This window comes from Amblyomma mixtum, chromosome 3, assembly GCF_055824585.1.
Source record: "Amblyomma mixtum isolate Tamu chromosome 3, ASM5582458v1, whole genome shotgun sequence".
NCBI lineage: Eukaryota > Metazoa > Arthropoda > Arachnida > Ixodida > Ixodidae > Amblyomma > Amblyomma mixtum.
Genome location: NC_143014.1, coordinates 108,634,866 through 108,657,091, shown reverse-complemented (window position 1 = coordinate 108,657,091; position 22,226 = coordinate 108,634,866). Strand labels below are relative to the sequence as shown.

Below are 22,226 nucleotides of genomic sequence, written 5' to 3'. Positions count from 1 at the left end.
TTCCAATAAAGTGATTCTGAAATACTTCGATCACCTTGTCGAAGTTTGACTTCTCTGCCTGCGCAGACGCTGCAAGAATGTCCTCGGCGTCCCCTCTCAGGCAGTAGACTAGAACGTCCACCTGAGCGGTCCAGTCTTCCTTGATCAGTCGCGAGACTCGCCTGTATCTCATGAAGCGCTGCGACCAGGCTGTCCACTGTTCTGGATGCTGGAAGTCGAACTGCGTCGATGGCGCGAAACCGAAGCTGGGCCGTTGTTCTCCCCTTCCGTTTTGTACTCCTGTCGCCATCTTGCCACACCAAAATTCTCGTCTGTTGTTCTTACATTCTCTTCCGTTGCAGTTTTCATCTTCGATGTTTTTTAAGTTTCGTTTTCTTCTTCGTTGCAGCTGCGGTAGTAGCTTGTCTACCCCACTTCTGACACCATGTCGTAATAGTGATGCAGCAGCAGGCACAGAAACACACGTCGAGCCTGAACAACAGCGCGCTTTCCTGGTGCGCCCCTTCTCGGGCTGTATTGCAAACACTCTGATACGAATATTGCTACATATTGTTGGTGCCGTCAACACAAGGTTATCAAGTAGGTGGTAAAATAAAGGAAATAAACTTCCTGAATCGGAGAAAGCAGGGTGAGCTTAGCGATCAATTGATACTGAAGAATATAAGTCAAACAGACAAATTAAGAAGAGGACCGAGAACTGAAAAAAAACAATATAGGCGGTCGATGCGATTGATGCGACATAGTATGCGTTAGCATTCAGCGCTCCCCCGGACGGAGCAGACGCTGCCGCTGACGGGTCAGACCTTGCGAGCGGGTTGCGTGATCCAGTCCGTCGATCACCGTATGACACGTCGCCTCTTTCCATTGCCTCCCACCCTCTCACTGTCTCCTCTTTCCTACTGTCATTCGCGCTCCTCTTCTCTGAAAGTGGAGAGGGGATTTCTATCTGTCCACTTTTCGCAGCTCGGACCCGGACATACAGGACCGGATCCTCAAGCGCGCCTATGAGGTTGCCAGTAGGCTTGGCATTGCTGGCCATCTAGTAGGATAGTGTAACACGGCCCTACATAACTATCGGGCTAAAGGTTTCTTCTCTCTCTCTCCACTTATGAACCGAGGCTGTAGACAGACGTACAAGTTTTTTTGAACATGAGGGTTCTAATGCCAACGAATTACCATAAGGGGGTGAGAATATTGCATTACTTGAGAGGTCAGCAGTTACACCGTACCTTTTTGGTGCTCTTACCAGTATTTCATCAAAGAATGAAAAGAAAAGACAATCAGTAAATTATGACGTAACACCCCGTTCTTGTCGCTGCAAAGCACCAGAGGTCTGCAGGTGTGCTAGCTTCTTGTGTCAGCGTCTCGGCAAATGTATTAAAGGAGTGGGCCTTTGGTCGTCAACTCTCAGTGTGGACACTCACGCGTACAGTGCCCATCACCAGGTTAGCAAGACTAGCAGTCGCGCCACACGGGCAGCTCTGTAACTTGGCACCAGTGTATCACACAGGAGAGGGAGAAAGCGCATTTATCAAAAGGAAGCACAAAGGTCGTCCTGATTAGAGAAGCTCAGCCTGCTACTAAGCGTACTCGGCCGAAAAGATGAAACAGAGGAAAGAAGGTTGGTGATGATGACTATGAAAACAAAGATAACGCCGCGAGCATGGACGAAGAGCAAATGCTTTCTCCCATGTTCAGCATCCTGACGACTTGTGGATAGAAAGTGTGCAATCGCCCTTATCCTCTGTCCACCATTGCCAATCTTGCTGGAAGTTTCAGTATCACGGCTTCCAAAATGTATTCCTGTCACCCAAGCGTACCAGAGCGATCAGCAGCAACGCGGAGTAGTCGCGCTGTGTGCCAGATTTCTTTTACTGCCTGTTATTTTTCAACGACTCGTGCAATGCTCCGGTTTTCCCAGCGATTCGTTCGCCTCTTATCAATGCTTATCGAAGTCAGTCATTTTTACCCGCTTTGATTGTTTCGCCTTATCTGGCGGTCTGGTTCGAAGAAAGAAAAGCAATACCCCGGAGAAGGCTGGCAGGAAACAAAGGTACCTTTCGCAGATAGGTGCAAGCGCGCCGCTTCACAATTATCGGGGTTGCAGACTTTGCAGGTCACGTCGGACGTTAAGAAATCTGCCCCGTTTCGCCTGATAAATGCGCGTATAAAAGAGTCCTCAAAAACGCACCTCGTTACGGCTTGGGGAAGACACCAGGAAGGTAAGTTTCCGTTCAAACACTTCTCCTGCATGCATGTTAAAGAGAGAAAGGTTATAAAAACAGGAGGGCTTGGCGCATATGCCTTTCTGACGGAAAATGAACGGCGCTGCGTTAGCTGCCTTTTGCTGTTCCGTATAAGCGCTGTCCATTTTTCTGCAATATACGGAAGCATATTCTCTCTGTGTCCCTGTGCCTCTGTGTTCCTTACTTCGTCCCTTGTCCGTTTTTTTTTTGCGCTGAATTCTATTTAATATTGTGCATTATGTTCTCGTCACATGCGCCCGCACATTTAAACCAGTGCTTTGCGATGTGGAAAAACCCCCTGACGTGATTTGCCGAAGTGCTTTGCGATTTTAGTGATTTCAGTGGTGGTCAGTGATTTCATAGAAGTAAAGAAGGATGCTTCTCTGTGCTGATCGCAGATAAGAATATACATACGTATACTCCCCCTCGCGACCTGTTGTACGGAAGTTGAAGCTCTTCTTAGCGCCAGAAAACCACAGGCCGAAATATGAAAGCAGCTCGCACGAAAAGACGATTCGCGACGGACTCGCGAGCGCTACTTGCCCATCATAGTGTCCCGGCGTTCGAAAGCATAGTTGAAGCCAATCAGGCACCGTGCTAACGTGGAAGAAACTTATATAATCCCATCGCTGATTTTCGGGTGCCAGCTATATAGCTTACTTCAATGGCCATAAATAGTGAGACAGAGATATGTTCGTGCTTTCCAGTGGCATACATCACTGTGCATGCAGTCACTGCATGTAGAGAAGAGGCCACTCGGATTCTCACCTGGTGCAGTAAGAGCATTCAGCTGAATTTTTCCGAAAGGAAAGACTGCACGCATTGCAGCTGGCTGAAAACGAAAAACACTCGGGGCTTGCAAAAAATTGTTTGGACTCGTTAAACGAGCATCCGCATTCGCCGGGTCAATCGCAACGTGCCGGAATTGTGAAACGCCTATAGCCATAACAGCAATGGCCCCTTGCTCGCTACAGTTAAAGGAAATAGAGGTCTCACTTGTTTGGATTTGTCTACGACGTCTGGTGCCGTATTTTGTAATAGTTCCTCTCTGCGATTTTTTCTTTCGGCCTTTTGCTGTTGGTCATTTCGCCTTTCACACCAGAGCACGCAAATGGCAAATGGCAATGCTGGCTGCCGCAGCTGCCAATGCTAAAAAGGCGAAAGAATGAATCAGGACAACAATCGTTATAAAATGTGCCTTTTGGAGCATGTTACATACAAGGCGCAGTAAGCGTCAGTGTCAAAATGAGGCATGACACTCGCTGTCTTTGTTAATGAAGTTATGAGGGTAAACTCGAGCTATCCTCCACGAAAGTTATGGCGTAAAAGTAATTAGATGGACGTTTGTTCTTTGTCTTGCAGTCTTGAATTGTTGCTACTGCCAAAAGAAGATTCCAAACTGCATGAATTCTAGCTTGTCACTGCGCTAGTTCTTCGCGTATAACTCGAGCGCAACGATACCTCTAACAGCTATTTTTCATGCGGCATTCTAATGTGATCAAGACCGTTCACGTTGAGAAACAGAGTGCGACAACTCTAGCGCTCCAAGACGAAACAGACGCCAACTTCAGCGCGCCTGAAAGAAGGGACAGGCACCTGTCTTCATCTCTGTGCGAGCGTGCATGCGTGTGAGCGTACGTGTGAGTCGCGCCTTTTACGTTGACAGCTGCGAGCCAAGCAGAGCAGGAGCGTGCTGTTTTAAATTTCCTACCGGGCCTAAAACGAATGCAGAGGGCGGTAGGGAGGCCTTTCTGTAGCGCTCGGCTGTTTCGCTGCGGAATGAAGAGAGACAATGGTGCAGCTTCTAGGCTTGCGACACCGCTCTCGTTCTTGTGTCACTAGAATTTCTGCTTGGCTGCGCTTCCAGATAAGCATTACTTTAGAAATCCAGGGTCTACTGTCATACGGCGCTTTCGTTTCGTTTCGCATCGCACCGCTCGAGGGCTCTGGATGGGACTGGCGCTTTCAGTCCTTCTTGGTCAAAATTTTCCTGCTTATTATCGTAAAACTATGTAGGCTCTCTTCGCTTCTGTTTACATTCAGTCTACCGCTTAGTAAAGTGTCTAACCCGCAAGAGAGCTTGCAGGCTAAGCTTCACTTTACATGTAGTGAAGACTGAAGGTTCGAGTTTTTGGAGTTTTGCTGGCTTAATATACATTAAAATGTGTAAAGAATAGCCAAATTCGTGTGCATTATCGTCTGTAAGTGGACAAATGATCCGAATGAACATTTTCTGAAAAAAGTAAGCAAACTGCAGCTTCGTGTGGGCCACAGCTGCTTTCAATTAAGCGCACGAGAAAGGCTGAGCATTAAGCAACGAGGCGAAGCCCACTTATCAAAAATGCCATTTTTTCTTCCATGTTTTTTTACAGCCTTCTGCACAAAATGGCCATCACTTTCATCACTCTGAGCCTGCTTGTCGTCGGTAAGTGTATGCACACGTAAGCGTATCAGTACAGCTGTTTGCCAGAGCAAGGTTTTTATAGGCCGCAAGCCATTTGCACCTTGTAATTTCATTTTCTCACTACGTCGTCGACGCAATTTTTCCTTTGCTAGATAGCTCGGGCGCAAACATTGCATAAGCTTTCCTGAAACTAAACCATTTAATATGCTATTTGAGGAAGCGAAGCACGATTTATTCGACAGTCCATCTGTAATTTTGCGGTCACTGTAAACTGATAAGGCTTTCAGGTTATGTTTCTCATGAGACTTTTAGGACCTTAATTTTGAATATCGTGATTTATGAGAACACTGAAAGTTTTTGTCAAATTCACTCATGCAATACATTTTTGTATATTACCTTTATGTTTCTTTGCTCACACGCACGCACCCCCACAAGCATACATGGATGGGGATATGCTACGTTAGGATTATCTCCGGCATTATTAACACTTGTTATTTGTTTCCCTTCCTTCTAGGGGAGAACAGGTTATTTTTCAGTCGAGACCTCTCGCTTCTTTAATTGCATGGAAGACATTGACATAAAATTTTATAGAACATAATAATAGACTAAGGTATATTCATTTTCTGCTCACCTTGCTTCCTCTCTTGGGAAGGCGCGAACATCGCAGGCAGTATCAAGTGGTATCGATGGCAGTGCTTTGTAACTTCGAGACGAATATCAATATAATTTCTTTCTGCTCACGATGTCTATGGTTGTTGTACACTTTCAGAGCGTTTGTTAATTACCTTAACTGTCCATTGCACAGATCACATGGATGCAAATGGACAACAGCATACCGAGGCGCAAGATTGCTAATGTGCATGGTTCCTGTTGTATGCTCTTTTGTATAATGCCTAGAGATTCAAAACGACTGGTAAAGTTACTATGAACCCTCGCACAAAGCCTTGAAAGTTCTGGCTGAAAGAATGCTTTTCAGGGAACGTTCACTTGCAAGCAGCTAACCACAAGAAACTTGCTAAAATTCATAAAAGCAAGCAGATTTATTTGTCGTCAAGTTCTTCGAAAATGTCTTAAGTAAAAACCATCGAATAAAAGTGATTAGAACTATTACACTTGCACCCGCAAAGTAGCTAAATGGACCGGTAGTACACAAACTGGCAACGAAGGTTGCTGAAAACTCCCAGTTTGTTCTACTTGCGGCTCTTATTGCGCGATAGGCATACCAACAGTGCACGCAATTAGTACTTTTATTTATGCTTCTCCGCTTTTTCTTTACATTGCTTTATAGTGCTTGAGTGCTCACTGCGTCCGTAGTGAGAGTGGATGAAGCGGATTTTGTTCTTGTAACCCTGTCCCTTTGCTTTAATCTCTATTCGTTTTCGGTGTCACGGACAGAGGCCACACGCAGAATCGAGTTGAAGGAGGTTAACTTGCGTTGCACTCAGTACACTTGTGCATTCAAAGTGGCCCGCCGTTGACGATGACTGTCCTTGCGCAGGCGCCCTCGCCGGCTCCAAGCAAGATGCCAACAACTACATGGACGCCGTGCTGCGCGATCACCTGCCCGCCAATGTACGCTCTCTCAACCTGGACCCCCTGCAGATTCCGGGCTTCAACGTGAAGGTCGACTCCACCGGACTCACCAACCGCGACGTCGAGGGCAAGTTCCCGAAGGGCGTGCTGTACGGCCTGTCGAGCGCGGTGCGCCGGCGCGGAGACTGCGGCGTGCCCGGCTGGCAGCTCTCGGCCGTCACCACCGGCTGCTACGTGTCCCTTGACACTCTGCGGCTCACGTACGACGGAAATTACAAGGGATTCAACATCCTCGGCACCAAGAAGAACATCAGCCTGGATCTCATCGTCGAAAAGACCAACGCCTTTATCGAGGCCACTGGGGCCCCCGGTGTGTATTTACTCCCTTCTTCCACTCCAGCACACGCTCCCAACTGCGCAGTTCCTTTCTGACATAAGTTAGCTGAGCCGGCGAAAATCTGCTTTCTATCCGAACGTAGACTTTAAGAACAAGTTTCCTCTTCAGCTACAAAGTGGTCTACCGAGAAACCTCTTTGGTTTATAGCGTAGCCATGTGGCTACTTTAGGATATATAAGGATGCAATTTTCCTCCTTACTGTAGCTTTGTAATCTACTTCGACTCATTCACTGCAATGTGCACGCTTGCTATGTAAGAGACGATGTGAGAACGCGTGCACATGGACGGGAACAGTGGAAAACCATGAGCTTCGTTTACTGGACAGATTGGAAGTATGTTACGGCGAAAGATGACAAGCTACAGTAATGGAAGCCTACTACAAACTGCTTGCTAAAATAAAGTAGCACTGGGGTATGTCAAGATAATATTGCCGTTACTTGATTTGGCCACATTCGTTATGCTAGCTGATTTATTTATTCGTAAAGTAGAACCTAGACAAGCTCTTGGGCCTCCTACCCAGATTACTGACTTCTATGTTGCCATGATAAAAACTAAAATTATATTTGCGGATCAAAATGCAAGGAAAAAGCTAAGCGCTAAGCAGAATCTCCTCAAACTTTTCTCTCCTTTCGCATTTGCTCTTTGCACATGACTCTGCCAGGTCAAGCTGCCACCCTGAAGACGCTCACTGTGTCCGGCATCGAATTTCGTGTGAACTTCAACAAGAAGCTCGAGCTGAACGATAAGCGCGAGAAGAAGTTCGTCAAGGCCGTCAAGAGGGCGGCGGAAGGCATCCTGCAGGGCGTCCTCTACACATCCTTCCGAGAGGCCCTCAGCCGATCTGTCGGCAAGGTGCCCCTGCCGAGACCGTGAAGCCGCAATCTTCCCCATGTCGGCGGGTACGCTTGAAATAATAAACAAAACTCTGGCAGAATGGCGTCTTGTATGCTTAAACCAGTCGGCAACGAGCCATAGCCGCAATCTGCATAGCACTCTGTTTCATAGTTGGCAACCGAAGGGGCGGAAGCAAGTATACTCTTGCCATGAAGCGTCCGACCGACGACTACCACTCTTACTCTGTTAGCCTTTTGGCGAAAAGGGGTATGGCGAAAAGACCGCGGCGATAGAACTAACTGCAAATATTGAAATATACGTTGCTACCTGCCACACTGCCCAATACTAGCCATGCCGAGAAACGGGTGAACACTGAAGGCGCGTCTATGAGCGCAACTTAGGCAAGTAAGCGAGCGGAAACGCAGCTGCAAAATAAATAAAAAAATGAATGGCGATTACTCCCGTGTTAATGCGGATGATGAGCGCTAGTTGCATCGCAGGGTTACTACGATGCTTTGTGGTTTTAGACATGTGTTGTTATAGGATTGAGCATCTTGTCGCCCAGCGCGTTTCAGGTCAGCGTTTCGAGAGCACTGACCCTGTGTTAGATCCACCGCACATTTGTGGCTTTTGCATTCCGCACACGTGCAGCGTTCACAGCACGAAGCTCTGCCTCTGCTACATCCATATCCCTACCCCAACGCGGCTGATGTGCCACGCTGACAGCGATGGACTGTCGGACTGAAAAGGGGGCGGCTTTTGGAGAGAACAACAGGCCTATGCCATGAAGCCATTCCACGCTTCCGCTAGGAACAGCGTTCAACAGTGGACAGCTCCCGCTCTTTTGCACCGACGCCTGCGGCGTCGTACTTATCCCATGTGCTTTCAGGGAGAGCCGTCCTCCTGGCTCAGCGGGGTCTGCACTTCACTAGTGAGAAGCAAACTTCCGATGCCGCTTCGGCGTTCCCGCGACGTGACACTAGGTTACGAGCGACTCCGTTTACTGGAGCAATGCTGTGCCAACCCGTGAATCACTTCTGCTGCTATGCTGTGCTCGATTGACTGCCGTCCAGGGAGAGGGTTTGGAGCTGAGATGTTTTAAGGACGGTGCAGGGTGAGAAATCACGCTCTCGACCCTGGGAAAGAAAGAGGCTGATCCAGACGCTCACCGCAATGAACTCTTAGCTCTTAGCTTTTTGCTCTTGAAATCTTTCACAAAGTAAATACGTTTCCGTGGAAGTGCCATTAAACCTTCTTGAAGACCCAGGCACGCTACCACAATAAAGTACGAATTCGAGCTAGCCTGAGCGCCACGACACTGAGCAGAAGTCCTCCTGTGTAATTTATGAGTACAATTGCTAGAAATTCTGTCTGATAGATCGCACTTTTGTGAGCTCATCACGAAAGCCTGGTGTTGAAAGAGTCGAAATGGTGTCTGTCTGGCGTCTCTTCTTGACGCCCACTATTTCAGCGTTTGAGTTGCTGCGTGTTCCACTCAGCAAAGTTCATATGAACGAAAGCAGCAGCCTCCGAGACCAAGGAAAGCACAGAGGAATGCTGCTATTATTAAAAAAAAAATTGAGATCTTAAACAATGAGAAAATAATAGTGTGGTTATTTTAAAGCTGAAAGATAACTCATTAGAAAGAATAAGAAAAAACAACCACATGCCGCCGGTGTGATACGAACTCGAGACATCCGGCTTTCGCATACGGCGGTCTAGCAGGCGAACTAAGTCTTCTCCTTTCGGGGGTATTTACGAAGTTGGTAACCTAACCTTGACAGTGTTCACTAGGCCACTCTCTTACGCGTTAGTTTTCTTGACTGCATCATTATCCGCATCAAGCGACATTGTTGTGGTCACGTGATTGCGAACGCTCAGTGTTGACATCCGCGACTACCCGGAGGCCAGGAACCTCGCCTTAACAAACTGTAGCTCTCTCGTCTTCGAGAGTAGGTTTAAGCATGAACTGGATTGCAGGAAAGGCGTAGTGCATCTAGGACTGTTCATAGTTGGCGGTAGTGGCACGCCAGTACAGGCCAGGACCTCTGGCTGCTGAACACTCCCCTGTCTTTGCCCGCTTCTGTTCTCATACTGTTCTTTCTGTCTCAAGACGGCGGCAGCGCTACTGAAGCCGATCGTTTGGAAGCGCAGAACCAACGGACGAGAGATGATGAAGACGACGTGAGAACATGCAGTGCGAGAGGAAGATGACGCTCTTAAATGCAGTAAAAAATGTAAAAAGAGTGGTTTAAGGTGTCGGAAAGGGCAGCTGTTCCTGTTTACGCCGGGGCTGTCTCGAATTTCGATCGGTGCTATATTGTGGCGTTTTTTTTTTCTACTGGCTACCATTTTGACGGAAAAGTTCGGAAGTTTCCTGAGAAGTTCTGCTTCATGTTCGGCCTTAGGTTCGCTGCGGTTTGTGCCTGAATTTCCAGAGTTTGCGAGCTAAAAGCATTTCATGAGTAGGAAAGAAAGAATACAGCGAGAAAAAAAATTCTTTCAATTTTATGGCTGTTTTAATGAATGCCTGCGCACTGGAAATTCTGTTTTGACATGCTTCCTGACATCGTAAAATGTGCAGAGTCTGAGAGATTGCAGCACTTTTCGGTAAGTTGAATCTTCACTAGCTCTGGTCACCGTTTATAAAACGATGGGTCTGGTAGCACCATTTTGCAAGTAGAAAAAATGATTTCATGACGTTCACATTGTACACCGGAATCGAAAAGAAAATGAAAGTAAACGAAACACCACTTGCTTCCTTTAGTGCGCCAGTTCGTGACGTATTTATGACTTCAGAAGTGGAACTTCGGGCTAGTTGGTTGAACATACTGAAAATATTAACAGCGCGAGAAGGACGAGGACCGGAAGATAGAGACACAGCGCTGCGTCTACTAGTTCCCGTCTCCGTCTCTTAGCTTTAATTTTTCTAGTATTTACGGCAGCAGAGTGGCCCTATTCAATCTTGGAATTTTTCCTTGCACGCACGACTACAGCACGCCTGTCATGCTGCGATCCCAGTTCCTTCTTTGGTTTACTTTTGAAGGCCGTCGTGGACTTCAAGATTAGCGGGCATTATACAAGCTTTCAGGAATTTCCGAAAAAGGAGCAATGCTGTTCCCATGTATTGAAGCCGTTGAAAATTATGAAATAGAGGACAGGAGCAAGTAGCGTACGCAAGAGAAGTCGAGGAAAAAAAAGGCTGACAGACCACACTATGCATTTAGCTTAATATAGCACTAAAAAATTGCTGCACATAGCTTAATATAACACTAAAAAATTGCTGCGTTCTTGGTTTATAAACCATGACTTCCATTGAAAATAAAAAAAATAGTGCTAAAGTTTCTCAATGTATTGCTTGCAGTGATTTACCGGCGAAAATGTTGAAACAAAATCGAAGCGTACATTTGATATTTATAATAAAAGCTGGCACTGTCGTCGCCGGACACCCAGAGTGAAATCTCAGCCATCGTAGGAAATTCGGTAAACTCGTTGACATACCATTTGAGCAAGCAAAAAACCATTACTGAGAAAAAAATTCAATCTCCCTTTAAGGACACACAATGCAATGATTTCGCTCTCACTCCCAGCGGCCGTTTGCAATGCTTCGTTTTGCAGTCACATACGCTAGAATTACACTGTAGCGGCCATTAAAGGCCATTCGGTGTAACGATTTCCGCTTTCATTGTTACTCTGAGTGGCTCTTCGTAAACCTTCGTTTTCCAATCCCAGAGACTATGGCAGGATGCTTGATTCTTTTCAAATATGTGAGCGCCATATTATATGCGGAAATCTGGCTCTGCATGCTAAAGTTTGGCAGCTTTTCCTTTTCAAAATAAGCCAAAACAAACCGACCAAGGAGCAGAGGTGAGCATCAGTTAAACGGAACCATTTCACCACTGCAAATATTTATACAAATATTTGTCGTACTTTTAGCAAAAAGAAACCTAAAAGTAGTTCAGAACCATTTCCACGCGCCAGGGAATCAAAAAGGGGGCCTAGAAAGCTCAAAAACAGAGGATAATTGGTGTGTATTTCCCCACGCGCGTCAGATTTTCCTTTCCTTTGTGTTCAAGATCCTAGAAGCTCGTAGTATCAGGGATGGGGTGGCCCTTACCCCGTCGGTCGCGTGCCGACGGGGCTGTATAGAAGACGCAGGACCCACCACTAGGCCGAGGTGTTCCACGCCGGCTGCAGAGGTGGATTTTCGCCACCTGCAGTGGACTTGTGCAGGGGCAAGGGCTTCGACTGCACGAATTTCAGAATTTCACAGGAACTGGGACTAACGGCGACAAGGGAGGAGGATTCCTCCAAGTGTCTGACCGACAACAATAAGAGCAAGAGCCTTCTCCGGTTCCTGTATGAAAGCAGCTTGCATGATTTCCTTTAATTAATATGTGGTGAGCCCAAATTATGCCTTTGTGGCAAGTGTACGAAAAAAAAAGAAGCTCGTTGTTGCGACACGCTTGTACATCAGCACGTGCGCTTTCTTTACAGAACGAGAGAATAAGGCGGCAAGTGGGATATTCACGGCCTACTGGTTCCCCCTGGTCCCGCGGATACTTGCCAGTGTTGCGTGGATGATGCTTCGCTTGGCTGACAGGGGCTTGTCGGTGCGTGGAAATTGAATACCAGGCTGTGGGTAGTGCGAGGCGCAACCGATATAACAGCGTCGCAACGAAGCGTGCTGCGCAATTTATAGGAGATCCGTCTTCCCTGAACGCGAATGAACTCTCAAAGTTATCCGCAAATGTTGTGGAACTTTTTTTTTTAGGGCCTAAGGAGAGGAACAAAGCACAAAGTCAGCGCTGCCGAGTAGAGCGACAGGAGGGCATTAATATGTATTCCGCCTGTCACTCTTTTTTAACCAGTATTAAAGAAAATAGTGATTGTAAAGGGTTAAAATAACAGATGGCGAACTTTGAATTGCTTTATAAGTTCTTCCCAGAGGACATGTTTTTTGTGTCCTCAAGTGGTTCTTGGTCATGTCTTTATAGTGGCGGAAAAAGTCAGATAAAGCGAGCAAGTTTAAATTGATGGGTCTGAACAAGGAGTTCATTCGTTTACTTCGGAAATATGAAAGCGCCAAAGGAAATATTTGGTGCGAGGTCTAGCAAGGAGTACTCCTCGGCGAACCTACAAAGAAGACTGTGTACACAATTTGTCATATCACGACGAAACTCATCATCTTGGTAGCATGTGAAAAACAGCTTCCTTCAGAAGATAATCAGATATTATCGAAGTACTCTCAGTTATTTTCAGGAGCAAATGCACTAAAAGTTGCGCAAAAGAGCCTTGAAACGTTTCGCGCTCTACCAATTTTGCTGGAATCATTAACCAATGATACAACTCTACAGAAGGCGTCCTGAGGCATAGACGTTCTCACAACCAGGTTTAAATTATTGTGCGGTTACCCAAAGTTCAAGAAAAAAGTTGTGGAATTGCGCTCTTGAAAGGTTTCAGTTTTCCAAAATTCCCAGCTTCTGCGGCGTGATACACTGTAGCATCCCAGAGGCCAATCAAATTAAAAAAAAATATCACCCGCTTGAGAGGAGAAATTTTTTCACCATTTATGAGATAAATGACACCGATGAGCCTAGATGCGTACTGTATGGTTTCGGTGCGCAGTTTTCTTTCTCCAAATTTGTTGCTCGATACGAACGTCGGTGTCCGTGGTGCTGTAGGCGGTGTGTTTTGTAGATGCCACTGCGAACCGTTAGGTACAGCAGCTGGTCCGTCCTGAGCCGAACATCCACGTTTCGGGAGGCAAAATCACGTGCCGTGAAAGCAGAAGTCAGCCAACTCGGATCCCCAACTCGGATCCCCATGCTCGACTCGTAACCAGCCTGACCACAGTAAGAGTAGAACCGTTCGTTTTCTTCCGAATTGAGCCGTCTCGACACGGAGAGCCGGCGGTCCGTCTTGGCGCCCATGTCTCCAACTGGCAGATTAGGCGTCTTGAACGAGGTTGGCGTGTTAATATTCGGCAAACGCGCTGCAGAGACCTGGAGGGCAGGGTGCTCGCGCATTCTGAGCAGCACGCGAATCGCGTAAGGTTGTTCTGCCACCCAATTCCTCTCACGTTTCGAAGATTTGCGCCAGCTCACCCAAAGTACGAGTCGATGGGGATACATCAGCCGGCCTGGTGGATGTTACGTACGTCTACACGCCGTTTTAGCCACGATGAGCCCACCGGTGAGAAAAGAAAAAAAAATGAGCTGCAGTCTGGTTACGCTCTGCTAATGACCGCTGATGACTCCAAGTTTCCCCATCTAGGTACGATTACCGCCATCGTAAAAGCCATCGGACCTTCGACGCTGGTTGCCTTTGATGGATCGTATCGATTCCTTTCGTAATAGAGGTCGATAGAGTTCTCGCGAATGGCCAAGATTCACACTTCACTAATGCTCTTCCCATCCCATATCTCAGTTCCAGTAATCGCTGCAGTGATCCTTCAGTATCTGTGCTTCAGCTAGCTGCGTCATGACCATGAAGTTCGCAGGCAAGGGCAGAAGAAATGAAAGGCAAGTTGGGTAACCACGGCGTGAGCCTAATTTCGCCTTGGGTGGATTCCTGTTATGCGGATTCCTGTTACGCGGATTCCTGCTATATGAAAAATCCTTATTTCAAGTAAGGAACGGTGAGACATGTATAGAAGAACAAAACCTCTCTTTTGAGGATTGTTGAAACCGCACTACTAGCATTATTTTCGCACAGTGATTATATTAACCTGGTGTGTAATCGCACCGCAGGTTCACCAAGCACAGAGTTACTGAGATTGGACTGGGTAGTTTATATCATCTCAGGGCGGCTATCTTGAACGCATTCATACACAGAGATGAGAAAAACGCATAGAAAGATGAAACCCACTGTTGGACAGTTAGCGGTGTGTCTCTTCTTTATGCGACATACGGAGGTCGTGGGTCTGGACCCACTGAAAGGATGTGGTTGTCTTTTCTTCTACTTTCTAATAAATTATTTTTGTTGGAAAAATGATCGCACTACTAGTTTTCTATTGATAAACACCACACACACACAAAAACAAAACTTCCCCTATGCATTCCTTGGTTTGGGTGACTGTTGGTTTCTTTCATATGTAGGTCATAACGAGCCTGTCATTTCCCTACGCTTCTCTGCTCAATAGCTTAACAATGACCGTGGTTCTGGCAGTCTTTATACCATCCGGATTCACCCTACACCAACAGAAGAAGACAACGAAAGTTTTTTAATACTTAAAGCATTTCATTGTTATGGTTTCACCAGAAGTCAGCATAATGTGACGTGTAGTTTGAGTAACTATCTCAGTCGCGTGGCAAACGCTGGCTGAAGCAGTAGTGAAGAGATATTGAGGCAGCCCGAGCGTGGAACTACCCACCCACCAGCCCCCTTCTCCACAGTTTTTTCTTATGAGGGGGGTAAACACGTGTTTAGCGGTATTCACGGCTACTTGAATGCACTTTCAGGCTGCTAGCCTCAGAAGACTAAATGTACACGCAAACAGCCTGTACGCGCAATCTCTACCAGATGAGGATTGGTTGTTGGAAAGTTTATCTCTCATTTTTTGACAAATCTCTGCATGCCGCTGATAACATAGTTATGCTCTTCTTAATGGGCATCATTTGCTTCCTTTTTTCAGGTGGCTTAAGGCTTATGAACGCCTACTCTATACATTTGGTGCTTTTCTGGCACCACTTAATCAGTCTTCTTACTAAATCTAATGAAATCAAATCAAAATTTATTCATCTGCGTTTAGTACATGAGTTTTTCCTGTCCAACCTAAGCACAGTGTGCTTGGTGGTAGTTCAGGTAGTTCGATGAATCCCGAATGTGTACATAAATTATCTACAAAACAATGACATTAGGCACACTACATGCGTATTATGTAAAAATTATGCGTACATATTGAGCAAATAGGAATACAACTCGAGAAAAAGAAATGAACAGAGGAAATCATAACAGCTTGAAGTAAGCCATATCTAAACAACTCTAAAATTTGAAGCAAAACCAGGGAAAGTAGACTACAGCATGCAAGAGGCCATCAGTGATTTATCTGCAAGCATGAGCACCGCTTTAGTATTTCTTTAGTCATTTTAAGTTCAGTTTTGGAATTGCAAAACTCTTCGCCAAGTTCATTGACTATCTGTGGCACGTAATATCTCCTTATCTTTTTCCCATAATGTGTAAAGCATCGTGGCTTATATCTTTCTTAAGGCAGCGTTTTTCTTGACGGGCACTTTGAAAGCATTTGTAAAGTAATGACGTGTGAGCACTGTGTAATAAAATCGCTCCTGCATTTCTAGTACACCTAGTCTATTGTATTTTTCCTCCTTATCAACCTCCTGCAGCATAGTATCAAAAGTTATAGTGTTTATAATTCTTTTAATTATGCGATTTATGGCTTCCATTTTGTGATCCGAGCAAGTTCCATATAATGTTATGCCGTAGGTTACAATAGATTCAGCCGGTGCCTTGAATATTATGCACCTCTGAGGTTGTACATCATTGCGGACACGGCATAAGCCTGTTACAGCTGTGTCTGTGGTTAAGGAACCACAGACGCAGCTTTCGAATGTTCCTAAATAAAATAAGGCACATTAGCGGCAAAATTGACATGACCAACACTTGACCATTTAGTGCCTAAAATGTAACTTACGGGTATATTTTTCTTACGTAAAGTGCATTTTAGTGACCAAAGGTGTACTCTAGTTATGAAGAAGAGAAAGAAGGTAAAGTTTAATGTGAGATCAGGCAGAGAGCCACCGCAGTCATGCAGGACGTAATGTGAAAGGTGTCATGACGGGTTTTGTTAAATGTCTTAATACGCGGCTCATGAATGCTAGGAAAATTGATATGAATTCTTATGTATAACGGCAGCAAAAAGCTCAAATGACTTTATTTGTGGAATATATAGGCCTCGGAGAAAAAAAAAAGTTTCACGACTTTTCTGAGCTTATTCGAAGTGTTGCTGAAGAAAGTTCATTCATAGCGGTCGCTTAAGTATGTTTGCAGAAACAAAGTATTATTACTATTATTTTTTTAGAGGTAGGATATGATTCAAATATAGCAACTCAACACTAAGCCGTGAACGATGAAAATTCTCATAACGTTTAGGCCCTACGCATTTTGTTGCTTTCATTACACTCTTAAAAAAGATTGGACGATAGCATATGCTGTGGACCTGAGTAGACCAGTCACAATGTGATTGGAGCTCTTTGGCCACAGAGGCCCTTGCGCCATAAATACTCGTAATTATAGTCATTATAGTCATCATATCAATATTCTATCCTAGAGGAATGTTCGGATACGGCTTTACACGGTGCGGCATCGATCATATTAACGTGCACCCGCCGCGGTGGCTCAGTGGTTACGGCGCTCGGCTGCTGGCTCGCAAGACGCGGGTTCGATCCTGGCCGCGGCGGCTAAATTTCGATGAAGGCGAAATTCTAGAGGCCCGTGTACTGTGCGATGTCAGCGCACGTTAAAGAACCCCAGGTGGTCGAAATTTCCGGAGACCTTCACTACGGCGTCCCCCATGGCCTGAGTCGCTTTGGGACGTTAAACCCCAATAAAGCAAACCAAACCATTTTATCGTGCAGTAATACCAAGTGAGGTGTTATCAGCGCAATAGTAGCTAACCCTTAATTGAGCGGCAATTAACATGTGGAGCGGAAGGTGCAGGCATAAAGCAAATTACCAGAGGTAAATAATGAGGAAAGTAAAACGTAAAATTGCGGATAAAATAACAGAAAATATGGCTGATGCAGCCTTCCAAATCACCATGATGTTGAAATGCACAAAAGATTAGTGCAATCAGGAGCAGTTATTCGGAAACCAGCGAAGAATTTACTCGGAGGCATGAGAAATCAAATAGCGAATATGTCGGCAAAAATTTTTTAAGTACTTAGCGTTGCTATTAAATCATGTCTTCAGATACATCCGTAAACCCTATTTCGAGGGATGTTTTTGGCGCCTAAGAGCAATTTGAGTGCCTAAATGCGCAGCCGCCTTTTTTTTATGACCCGCGCAGGTTCCACGGAATGTTTCCGTAATACGTATCGTTAATTGAGGGGGATAGGAAAAGTCATAATAATATATCAACTCAACAAATGCTACCGAAGAAAAGTATTTGCTTAAGCTAGAAATTTAAAGAGCAAGACCAAGACAAAAAAAACTTGGGGGTACTGAATGAGCTTACGAGCTAACAAAAGAAACACCCTGTTCACGAAGTCACTAATTATAAATGAGATTAAGAGGACGAATCTCGTAATATGGCATATATGTTTACGAGCCACGGCAGAAAATTGTTCGAACACTTGCGATATTAGATAGAAAAACATTTCACTGACGTTGAAGACACCGGCACGTGCTTACTTTTTCCTTATACCGCGAATGCCGAAAACTAAGCTTTGGGACATCATGTCCAGGCAACTATTATTGCCAGCTGTAAACCGGTAGCTATGACGGCATCCTGGCTCAAGACGCGCTTCGGCCATTTAGCGAACCGAAATGCGCATTGCATGGTATACTAAATGGGGAGCTTTTATACGGAAATCTTACCGCAGAACTAAAAAATAACACCTGTTATGAGGTTTTTAAGCTTCGACATATTTTTATTTCAAAAATGCTGTGAGATACGTCAGTGCAGTCTGTACTCGTGAATTGTACAGCGAGGTGGACATCATGTACTTGATAGAGCTTAACTAAAGGACAACTATTCACTAAAATTAGCGAATAAAGTTTAGAATCTTTGGTTTTAAGGCAGTAAATTATATTGAGAAACTGAAGATCATCAACATCGAAGACGAGCCCAGTTTTTCAATTTTCTGAATCGGCGTTGTGGTTAGACATATCGTGAGTCAAAAATACGCTCTTGAAACATCTTTGAGTTGGCTTTCCAGCGTTGCGCATTTATAATATGGCATTGCTGCACGTGGTATCGTCACCGAAACCACGTTAACTTCTTCTACGCCACAAAATACACCAACTGAATCTTTATATGCTGCATTAAAAATGAGAGAAGGGCAATTTTCTTAATGTGAAACATAGAAAAGCCAACTTAACGAGCTTTCAAGAGAGCACTTTTCACCGCCGATATTTCCAACCACAATGTCGAAACAAAATTTTAATAACTGTATAAGTTTTCGATTTTGATCGCATTAAATTTTTAAGTTCAATCTCGCAGCCTAAAATAAAAATAAAACAATTATTACTTATCTTTAGTTAATTAAACTTATTTCAGATGAATTATATAACGTACTATCGCGCTCAATATGAGTTGCAACGCGCGGTCATCGACCGGGGCTCGTTCCGTGGTGTGCCTCCTCCAAACAGTCGCTCGGAATTCTGGGAGAAACTGCTGTTCCAAAAAACAACAGCACCCCCGCTCAGGAAAAAGTTTCTGCCAGAATTCCGAGCGACTGTTTGGAGGAGGCACACCACGGAACGAGCCCCGGTCGATGACCGCGCGTTGCAACTCATATTGAGCGCGATAGTACATAATGTTCACCTTGCTGCACAATTCATATGCACCGACCGCACCGACGTAACCCTTAATGTTTGTTTTGGTAAATAAAAAACTGCAAAAGTTAAAAAAATCACCATGCATTTATTGAGAGGACAGGAATAGCACTGTGTGGTGGCATGTGGTTGCTTTTTCTTCTACTTTCTAAACATTTATCTCTAGGCGTGAAATGACTACACTACTAACTTCCAATTGCTCAACACCACAAACTGAGAAAAATTCCCCTTAGCATTCCTTGACTTCGGTGATTACTGGCTTCCCTCATTTCCATGCCATAACGAGCCCCTCATTTCCCTAACCTTGTTTGCCCTGTAGCTCAATGAGGGCCGCGGTTCTAGCAGTCTTGATGCCAGAGGTAGCATAAGAGGGCTCACGCACAACCGTCGCCATCGCCGTTCGATCACCATTCCACGTGGCACTTGCGGTAACACCGGACTTTCTTCGCCCGCCGCTATGACATGGCGGCGATGGTAAACACTGCCAAGGTTAGGTTGCACGCAAACGTAAATACCCCCGAAAGTAGAAGGTAAGAAAGCGCCGTCGTAGCTCAGTTGGTAGATCACCGTATCCGACATATGGAGGTCATATGGGCTCGGATCCAACGGGCAGCATGCGGTTGCTTTTGTTTCTTTCCATTTCTAAACATTTGTCTTTCCGGCAAGAAATGATAACACTATTAATTTCCCATTGACGAACATCACAAACTTAAAAAAAAGAATATCTATGCTTTCCTTGGTTGCGGTGACTGTTGGCTTCCTTCGTATTATTAACTATAAGTCTATATCGCATGCTTACTGGAATTTCTCGTATGGAGTAAAAATACTGACAATCGCTGCGAAGCTCATCCCTGGCGCAGCTCACGCATTGCGTACTGCGCCTATACGCCGTTGGTAGACGAAACGTTGTACGCAACAGTTGAGTCACCCCGTCTGGAGTTTTACGCCGATCATCGCGATCTCGCATGCATGATTACGCTGATTGATTTAGAAATTTTAGGGAGCTACCTCGGGACACGGGTGTGTCACGACAATCCTACCAAACTGAGTAGCCTAAGAATAAGACCGACTTCAAATTTCTAATACCAGGTGTTCTAGGAAGATTTTACGTACTTCTCAAAAATGGGTCTTTTGAATTAAAAATGTTGCCTTTTCCGCAGAGTATTGTCAGTGTTGGCGGACACCGGAAAACCGATGAATCATCTTAAGTAGTAGGCTGGTTAACTCATTTCTAGTAATTAACCTTTTAACTATCACAGTTAGGCAACTGGTTGCAATTGGATATTTGTAGCCGGTCGTTAGTAATAGCCATATCAGTTTTTAGAATTCCGAAAACGCGGTTACCCTTTGCGCTGTGGCTCGACAAAATTTGGCTTTTTTGACTAGTTACATGCACTGGAGAGGTTGCTTTGCCTGCATGCTTCTCGAAAGCGCAAATATTTTGGCAAGATTCAGCCAAATTTTGTCGAGGCACAGCGGCGAGTGTAATCGCGTCATCGAAATTCTAAAAACTGATATGGCTATTACTAACGACCGGCTACAAATCTCTAATTGCAACCAGTTGCCTAGCTGTGATAGTTAAAAGTTAATTATAAAAAAATAGTTAACCAGCTTACTACTTAAGACAGTTCACCGGCTTTCCGGTGTCCGCCAACACTGAAAATACTATACCGTAAAAGGCATATTTTTATCCGAAAAAGCCAATTTTTGAAAATTATAGTCTTGCCTGAAACACCTGGTATAAACATATATTCAATCCGCAGTGACTAAAATGGTAATTATTGATTTTAGCCATTCAAGACATTGACAACGACAGTTATTCAATCTCCTTGTGTCCACCTGGCTGCATAACTTACGTATAGAAATGCTTTTGGGTACTGCTGATCGTTAAGTTTTTTAATACCTGGAAGCCTATTTTAATTTGTTTATTATTTATTTACATGTCTGTTTTTTGCACTCAGTGATGGCGTCTTCTAAAATGCATCTATTCACGGCAAGTTAAGCGTGGTTTTAAGGAGAAGAAAAGGTACCTCAACAGTTTGAAAATTCCCCTGACCTTGTTATTTATAGAATCGATCAATATGAGGTAGCAATTCAATTACTGTAAAACCTAACGAAAGACTTCGATACTTTTAACCGGGGAATTCGCTATACACGATTCAGAGCCCGTGCTTTCGAGGTTCATTAGCCGCTTGTTTTGAAAGTAATTATGCTAACTGCAAACATCCAGCGAAAATAACTGGGGCTTTTAGCGACCTCCAATTGATTAAACATGGCGTACTGTTGGTGCTCTCGCTATAAACCTAGTTGCCAAATTTCCTATTCAAACTTCTTATAAAGTTCAATTCAAGCACTATTAATTTCGGTTTAATAATAATAAAGCTTGTGCTACGGTACATCCAAGCTTTCAATTCACACCAGGTTACATCCTAATCGGAATGTAAAAATCATTAGTCAGCTTCTGAAACGTCCTATTTTAGAGTCGTTTGGGAAGGAAGCTGCTATATAGAGTAGCGATCCACAGGGTAAACTAAATGGCAGCACCTTCCCACTTACACATGAGCAGTTGCATTAACTTGGACGCCGCGCACGCGCACTAGATCCTCCGTACGGCGTCACCCTTGCCCACGGTCTTACACGTGCTGACGAGGTCGCGCTCCGGAGGATCCGAGCTGGAGGGGCGCTAATCGCTCGTAATTGACTCCACTTTCGAGGCTCATTTACCCGCCTTAGATGCCCTGTCCCAGCCAGGATCCGGCGCCTGACAGCAATGGCTCTCTTGGTGCACTGCGCAGCGCCCTACGTGAAGAAAAGGACCGCTATATGTACTTATATGGACACGTTTAAAAACATGATAAGGCTTTACTCATGCTTCGATTGGACACTAGTCTTCATGAGAGGCCGCTGTTCAGTTACTGTAAAACCTAACGAAAGCCATCGATACTTTTAACCGGGGATATTTTGCTCTGATGAAGAGAGAGAGACTGTCAGGTGCCTATCGGCAATAGTTAAAAAGTTAACTATTAGAATTTAGTTAATCACATTACTTGCCCTTTCCGCCCTGGATTTTTTGTTTGGCAGCAGAGCTTTATATGTGTGTCTTTAAAATGTCTAAGGGCCCCATAACCTCGTAGTAAAAATTTACAGCTTCTGGTACAATACATATTACGTGCTGTGTCCGTACAGATGCATCACATTGACTACTTCGCCACTTAAATCAAGAGTACTGATATCACTCCAACGGGGAATCCGTAGTCAGAGCTTTAATTACGTTATATGTCTTTGCGATTTCATG

General features: G+C 44.9%; 1 protein-coding gene across 1 annotated transcript; it reads left to right on the top strand.

Annotated features, from left to right (window-relative positions):
• Positions 1-2,065: 2,065 nt before the first annotated feature.
• On the top strand, positions 2,066-7,514 carry LOC149351314 (salivary anticoagulant protein P23-like). The gene is made up of 4 exons (XM_089580632.1): positions 2,066-2,222; positions 4,619-4,671; positions 6,149-6,553; positions 7,242-7,514. The coding sequence occupies exons 2-4, from the start codon at positions 4,632-4,634 to the stop codon at positions 7,451-7,453; spliced, it is 657 nt and encodes a 218-aa protein (XP_089436758.1). The 5' UTR covers positions 2,066-2,222; positions 4,619-4,631; the 3' UTR covers positions 7,454-7,514.
• Positions 7,515-22,226: the final 14,712 nt, after the last annotated feature.